General features: G+C 43.6%; 1 protein-coding gene across 1 annotated transcript in view; it reads left to right on the top strand.

Moving 5' to 3' along the window:
- The first annotated feature begins 1,154 nt into the window (after positions 1-1,154).
- Positions 1,155-8,532, top strand: part of LOC137653026 (uncharacterized) — a 10,701-nt gene continuing 3,323 nt past the window's right edge. Inside the window, exon 1 of the mRNA XM_068386417.1 lies at positions 1,155-1,265. Within this exon, the coding sequence (XP_068242518.1) occupies positions 1,155-1,265 (111 nt within the window). The remainder of the gene's footprint in view (positions 1,266-8,532) is intronic.

The raw sequence follows: 8,532 nt of genomic DNA, 5'->3' as shown, positions 1-8,532 counted from the left end.
TCCCTTGGCGGTATCTCTTTGATGTAGTGGCTTTGCTTTTGGGGATAGTCATGTTTTTTTTTTTATTTGGTGCCTAAGGTAAGAAGGTAAATAGAGAGAGAGAGAGAGAGAGAGAGAGAGAGAGAGAGAGAGAGAGAGAGAGAGAGAGAGAGAGAGAGACGTGAAGTTGAAACTGTTCCTTATCATCATGAGTTTACACTTCAACAAAAATTTTAATATTTGAGAGAGAGAGAGAGAGAGAGAGAGAGAGAGAGAGAGAGAGAGAGAGAGAGAGAGAGAGAGATTCAGAAGTGAAATGGAAACTGTTCTTTATCATTATTAGTGTACCAACCGTGTGTCACACAATTGTACATAATTATTTTGTATATATTATGCTTGTATCTGCGCTCTTCCCTCGCACTAAAAAGAACCTGAATGATCATGTCTCCGTTTTGCTCAGTAACATTATCTGTCTCTCGAACAGGTCATGTCCTGTTGCCTTGAGGTTTTGTATATAAAGAAGAGTGTTCCTTAATAAATAACTCAGTCGTTTTCAATCTGCCTTTGAGTTCACAACTCCTCTCTCGGCCCGTCACATTGGTGACCCCGGAAGTCGACTCGCTCCCACTTCCTTCCACCCCCACCTCCCTCACCCCTCCATCGTTGGTAATATGACGGAGGCGGACTCTACCCCAGCAGTTGGCACTGCGGCCGCTCCATTGAAACTTTCACCGTTCGCTAGCGGAGAAGCGTTCGCTTGGTTTCAACGCGCTGAAGTCCACTTTCGTATCAGGGGCGTGACTCGCTCAACCACCAAAGCGGATTATGTTCTCGCGGCGATACCCGAGGACACCTTCCCAGAAATATCCGACTGGCTTTGTGAACAAGGAGACACCCCAATAGCGTATGACGACCTCAAATCATACCTTCTGCAGCAGTACTCGCCGTCGCCAGCCGCCCGTATAGCAAAGCTTTTTCAGCTCTCGCAACAACCGTTGGGGGACCAAAGGGCTTCGCTTGCCCTCAGGGAAATGACCAGTATCGCTCGCCTTCAACCTGCTGCAGATGGCTCTCCTCGTGAGGTGAACCTAATCCGTGCCCTTTGGATACGCCGTTTACCTGAACCTGTGCGCGCGGCCAGACCCGATGTCGATAGTTTACCCATAAAGGACTTGATGACCAAAGCCGACGCCCTTATGGACAGCCACTTCAAGACCTCCATCAACGCCCCCACCCCTGACGGCGAGGATGCCTATTCAACGTCAACCGAAGCTGACATGAATGCCGTAGGACATACACGCCTACCCCGTGACGTGCCGAAGCGGCGACAAAGCCGCCCACCACCCACCAATCGCTCGCGCCCCAACGAACGACTTCTACAGCCACTTACTACCTCCCATCCGCTGCAGTTTTGCTACTACCACTTCAGATTCGGGGAAACCGCGAAGAAATGTGCCAAAGATTGTCAGTGGCCAAAAAACGTGTAAGTAGGCCATCGCTTGTGGCGGTGGCCTCCCATGTTTCTAATCTTTTCTTTTTACAGGATGCAGGAACGGGCGTGCGATTTTTGGTAGACACGGGTGCTTGTCGTTCTCTTTTGCCAAGGAAACTCTTCAAGGCACAACGTAGTCTGTCTACATCTGCCGACGTCCGCTTGGTAGCTGCCAACGGATCTGCGATACCCACCTACGGTTACGAGAACCTCACATTATCGTTCGGAAACGGTAAATTCAATTGGAAGTTTCTCGTTGCTGACGTCACAATGCCAATCCTCGGTGCGGATTTCTTCTCTCATTTCCACCTTCTGGTCGATGTCGCCCACCGACGATTGGTCAACGCAGACTCGTACTTGTCGACACCTCTTCAACCCGCCCCCTCTAACCTCGCTCTCCACATCAGCGCACCCACGGATGCCTACGCCCACCTCCTCACGTCGTACCCGGAAGTTTTCCGTCCAGAACTTCGCCAAACGCCCACGGTTCCTGCCAAGCACGGTATTTATCACCATATCAAGACGACGGGACCCCCAGTCTTCGCAAAATTCAGACGTCTAGCACCGGAACGATTGGCAGCCGCCAAACAGACGTTCGCCGAAATGGAGAAAATGGGCCTTTGCCAAAAGGCCTCCAGCCCATGGTCGTCACCCTTACACATCGTTCTGAAGAAAGACGGCTCCCTCCGTCCGTGCGGGGATTACAGGCGCCTGAACATGCAAACAGAACCGGATCACTACCCCCTCCCAAACATTGCCGATGTAACCTCCTACCTGCACAAAGCGAAGGTTTTCTCTACGCTCAACCTCCTGAAGGGGTATTATCAGGTGCCTATGAACCCAGAAGACATCCCCAAGACCGCCATCACCACTCCGTTTGGCACATACACCTTCAATTACTCCTGTTTTGGCCTTCGTAATGCTGGGGCAACGTTTCAACGTCTCATGGATGGCATCTTAGGGGACCTCCCTTTCTGTGTATGTTATGTGGACGACATACTTGTGTTCTCCTCCTCAAAAGAGGAACACCTCCGTCACCTGCGCATCGTGCTCGACCGCCTGCAACAAAACGGCCTTGTAGTCCGGTACGACAAGTGTACCTTTGGCGCCAACGAAGTGACGTTCTTAGGGCACCGTATCACTCCTGAAGGAGTCCATCCCCTCCCTGAGAAGGTAGCAGCCGTTCAGAATTTCCCCACATCCTCGACCGTCAAAGCTCTGCAGGAATTCTTGGGCATGATCAACTATTATCACCGTTTTCTGCCAGCCATTGCCGCCACTCTTGCTCCCCTCTACGCCTCCCTCAAGGGCAAGCCAAAGGACCTGAAGTGGGGTCCCCTTCAAGAAGCAGCCTTCTGCAATGCAAAGAAGGCCCTATCAACTGCTGCGGCTCTCACTTTTCCTATCCCACACGCCCCTCTCCTTCTCTCCACCGATGCCAGCGACGTCGCTATTGGTGCAGTACTCGAGCAGGTGGTCAAAGGCTCGCCCCGCCCATTGGCCTTCTTCAGCAGAAAACTGTCCAAGGCAGAATCGGGTTATTCTACCTTCGATCGAGAATTGCTGGCGGTGCACTTGGCTGTCCGTCACTTTCGCCATTTCTTAGAAGGTACGCCCTTCGTCATTCGTACAGACCACATGCCTCTGGTGCACGCCTTCACTCGACAGTCTGACGCCTGGTCCGACCGTCAACGCCGACATCTCTCCGCCGTGGCTGAATACAATTGCACCCTCCAATACGTCCCTGGGAAAATGAATCCCGTTGCCGATGCCCTGTCAAGAAACACGTTGGCTGCCGTTCAACTGGGATTGGATTACAACGCCCTGGCTGAAGCCCAACGACAGGATCCAGAGTATCAAGCTTGTAGGACATCCTGCACGTCCCTCCGTTGGGAGGATTTTCCCCTCAAAGACTCCAACACCACCACCCTCTGTGACGTCAGTACTGGTAGACCGCGACCTTGGATTCCTGCTCCCATGCGCCGACAGGTGTTTGATTTCATCCACGGCCTTTCACATCCCTCGTGCCGTTCTACTGCACAGCTGCTGAAGGCAAAGTTCATTTGGCACGGCATTTCTAAGGATGTTAAGGATTGGGTCCGTGCGTGTACTTCTTGCCAAACTTCCAAAGTACATCGACACACGGATTCAGGAGTGGGGCACCTTTCCTCAACCTCAGCGTCGTTTCGCACACATTCACGTCGACGTTGTAGGCCCCCTACCTACATCACAAGGACATAGTTACCTGTTTACCGTCATCGACCGCTCCACTCGTTGGCCTGAAGCCATTCCCATGGAAACTGCAACGTCCGCCTCATGTACATCTGCCTTACTCTCTGGATGGATTTCAAGATTCGGTATCCATGAGCATATTACTTCTGACAGGGGAACAACTTTCACCTCTCAATTATGGACGTCATTAGCGAATCTCCTGGGCATCACCCTACATCAGACAACGGCCTACAACCCCGCTGCCAATGGAATGGTTGAACGTTTTCATTGCACCCTCAAAGCAGCTTTGATGTCCCGCTGCAAGGATTGCAACTGGTTTACTCAGCTTCCCTGGGTCCTCCTTGGACTAAGGACCACTCCTAAAGACGCCCTCGACGTCTCGGCAGCCGAAATGGTGTATGGCGACCCGTTGGTCGTCCCTGCCGAATTTTTTCCTTCTACGACCTCCTCCGACGATCTCAAGCGCATACGTCACGTCGTGGGAAAATTTACTCCGTGCCGCCAGACTTACAAGCCCCCAGCGAAGCATCACATACCAACGGACTTGCACTCTGCAATGCACGTCTTCCTGCGCAACGACACCAGCAAAGCCACCACTAACGCCCCCTTACACGGGCCCTTTCCTTGTGATCCGACGCAGTCCGAAAGCATTCCTCCTAAACATTCGGGGCAAAGAAGACTGGGTCTCCATTGATCGTCAAAAACCTGCTTATCTTCTGCCAGATGACCCGCCTACAGTTCGCCTCTCTAGATCAGGGCGCCCTATTTAACATGTACAGTATGTCATTTTTAGGGGGGGGAGCCATGTACAAACCGTGTGTCACACAATTGTACATAATTATTTTGTATATATTATGCTTGTATCTGCGCTCTTCCCTCGCACTAAAAAGAACCTGAATGATCATGTCCCCGTTTTGCTCAGTAACATTATCTGTCTCTCGAACAGGTCATGTCCTGTTGCCTTGAGGTTTTGTATATAAAGAAGAGTGTTCCTTAATAAATAACTCAGTCGTTTTCAATCTGCCTTTGAGTTCACAACTCCTCTCTCGGCCCGTCACATTAGGGCTACATTCCAACAGAAATTCTCATATTTGAGAGAGAGAGAGAGAGAGAGAGAGAGAGAGAGAGAGAGAGAGACTGTTCTATATCATTATTAGGGATGCAAAAATTCTCATATTTGAGAGAGAGAGAGAGAGAGAGAGAGAGAGAGAGAGAGAGAAACTATTCTAGATCATTATTAGGGCTACACTTCAACCTAATTCTCATATTTGAGAGAGAGAGAGAGAGAGAGGAGAGAGAGAGAGAGAGAGAGAATGAAATGAAATGAGAACTGTTCTTCGTCATTATTATGGCTACTCCAACTAAAATTCTCATATTTGAGAGAGAGAGAGAGAGAGAGAGAGAGAGAGAGAGAGAGAAAGAGACGCACTAATTGGATTTCTAGGAGCTTAATAAATATTTTACACCAGAATCTTCCAAAAATTTTAGATATGGTTAACTCATGAATTGCCAAAAAAAAAGAAAAAAAATAAGCCTTCAAACTATTTCCATATTCAAATATTTATCTAAATATGTTTCGATATCATGAAACAATATTTTTGATATTGATCTTTGGCCGAATTTTAAGCGATAAGATGTCACTTTTGAGTATCTATTTTGTATTGTCGTAAACACACACACACATACTCCAGGTTTCCGAAGACTTTCTATTTTGTTGTTGAGCGGAACTTTCCTCAGAAACTCGGCGGAAACCAAAGTAATTTGAAATCACTTTACAGAACTTCCAATAGAGTCTCTGCAACTTATGCGGAAGATAAAGAAAAAGATCTTACCGAGATGGATTTGTCGGTTTTCTTAAGGGGTAGGCCTATTTTTTTTTATTAGGCATAAACTGATTCAACTATATGCCTGTCCCTGTCCCAGCGAAATTATAGTCTCTTTTTTTTCTTTTTTTTTATTTATTTATTTTTTCTATGGTACCTTTGCACTGACTCGCAGGAGTGCCCTTTTAGCTCGGAAAAGTTTCCTAATCGCTGACTGGTTAGATAAAATAATTCTAACCAATCAGCGGCTAAGAAACTTATCCGAGCTAAAAGGGCATAAACTGATTCAACCATATTCCTGTCCCTGTCCCAACGAAACTATAGTCATTTTTTTTATGAGGTGCATTTGCACTGACTCGCAGGAGTGCCCTTTTAGTTCGGAAAAGATTCCTAATCGCTGATTGGTTAGATAAAATAATTATAACCAATCACCGGTTAGGAAACTTTTCCGAGCTAAAAGGGCACCATTGCAAGTCAGTGCAAATGCACCTCATTAAAAAAATTGACTATAACTTTATATTTCTTAAGGGAGCTTAAAACCAGTCGAGGTATTGACTTCGTGTCATTTTTTCGTTCGATTCTTTAAATCACGTCGTTAATTTCCTAAAGTTTCTCCTCAAAACTCTTATTTTGAGAGAAAATGTTTTCTTTCCTCACTTTTCCTCTCTTTTCCTGCATTGGGATTTTTCCAGAAAATGTTCCCAAATCTTTTGTTTGAATATTCGTTTCCGATGTCTCCAGTGTAGACTTTATAATGATTTAACTTTAAATTTTTTTCTGAGCTTTATTGATTCCGTAGTGTAAACTAGAGGGGCACTCAGTAGAGCGCAGACCTCCGCTGTGTCAGCTTATTTTTCGACCTCGACCTCTGACCTTAACATGTATTAATTTGCGTGGATTTTTATACACTCAAATATGAAACCAAGTTTGGGGTCACTGTGACAACGATGTCCTAACGTATTGGTTATTATGTGAATTGGATATTTTCTTGACCTTGAACTTGCCGATTGACCTTGACCTTGCCGATTGACCTTGACCTTCCAAAATTTAGTCATTTTCATACACTTAAATATGAACTAAGTTTGGAGTCTATGACAACGATGTCCAAACTTGTGGCTGATTATGGGAATTTGAAATTTTGCTTGACCTTGACCTTGCCCTTTGACCTTTTGACCTTCCAAAATTTAGTAATTTTCATACACTTAAATATGAACCACGTTTGGAGTCTCTGTCACAACGATGTCCAAAGTTATGGCTGATTATGTGAATTTGATATTTTGCTTGACCTTGATCTTGCCGATTGACCTTGACCTTCCAAAATTTTGTAATTTTCATACACTTAAATATGAACTAGGTTTGGAGTCTCTGTGATAACGATGTCCAAACTTATGGAAGATTATGTGAATTTGACATTTTGTTTGACCTTGACCTTCCAAAATTTAGTAATTTCCATCTTTTTACATAAGTTAATCCTAACAAGTTTCATTGCTCTACGATCAAAATTGTGGCCAGGAAGCTATTCACAAACAAACCCACACACACACAGACACAAACAGGGGCGAAAACATAACCTCCTTTCAACTTCGTTAGCGGAGTTAGTTATCTGAATCTAACTCTTTTCCTCATTAAGGTAACTTCTCACTTTATCTCCTAACCTGATTTTTTGTCGGAAATTGATATGAAAGAAAAGAGATCTTGTCTTCGTTATCGCGTTTTCTAAATTTAAATTTCACTGGAGGCGTTTCATAACAAACCAGGTTCATTCTTACGCATTGCTATAGTAACACCACATTTGACGTATGTGTACATTTTACTTGGTAGTTTGCATTGGGAACGTGTAGTCTGGGATCTGGGCTTTTGATTTTATAAATATTCGATATGTATGTATACACACACACACAATTATATATATATATCTATATATATATATATATATATATACAGACAGACATTTGTGAATATATATATATATATATACGTATGTATAATACTTATATGTATTTAAATTATATATGTGTGTGTATGTAATATATATATATATATATATATATACTGTATATATATATATATATATATATACATATGTGTGTGTGTGTGTGTGTGTATGTATGTAGACTTGCTCTTCACCCACATTTGTATACAGTACATATATATATTTGTATGTATGTATATATTTATGAATGTATGTATGTATGTATGTATATAAACAACCTATACCTATGGTATCCATCTTATAACCCGTACCATGCCCTATTAAAAAAAAACCGTATTTTTAATCGGAAATTCTCCTTGAATCAAAATTACGATCTTGTGCATTAAAGTTGAGTAAAAGCCATTGGAAATCACTTTATTAAATGAAATTCCTTTTTCCCCCAAATCTCCTTGTCCTTCATCTTCTTGAGTAAGATTTTCCTTTATGAGTGATTACCCTTGAGAAGCCCCAGTAAAATAAGAAGGAGTTAAAAAAATTAATGAGAAATTACGAGGTGAGCCACTCGATAATTACGTTTCACGGAATAATTTTCTAAGCTTAGGTTCACTTGGTAAATGTGTCCTTATGATGTGGAGAGAGAGAGAGAGAGAGAGAGAGAGAGAGAGAGAGAGAGAACATTTTGTCCAAATAAAGTTATATCACTAAATAAGGAATTCGTATTGAGAGAGAGAGAGAGAGAGAGAGAGAGAGAGAGAGAGAGATTTTGTCCAAATAGACAATTATGGGAAATATTAATTTGGACTTGTCTACGTACTTATCAGTTTATCAGAAGTACTATTTATAACTAACGCCGTTAATTAATCCATATTCTAATTGTTACTTTGGACTTCTATTTGGGATATTGAAGAAGCAAAGAAATTGAAAATGTTTATAAAAAAAAATGGGTATGCAGTTCTTATATGGTATTTTTTCCTTTTATTAATTGTCATTTACGTTAAATTTAGCATACTACATTTTCTTGCATTATTTTACCCTTTTATATTATAGGTTAGAATAGCATGAGTAAAGTCTTA

Source organism: Palaemon carinicauda, chromosome 14 (genome assembly GCF_036898095.1).
Source record: "Palaemon carinicauda isolate YSFRI2023 chromosome 14, ASM3689809v2, whole genome shotgun sequence".
Lineage (NCBI taxonomy): Eukaryota > Metazoa > Arthropoda > Malacostraca > Decapoda > Palaemonidae > Palaemon > Palaemon carinicauda.
The sequence above is the reverse complement of the archived record's forward strand: the minus strand, read 5'-3'. Positions and strand labels throughout refer to the sequence as shown.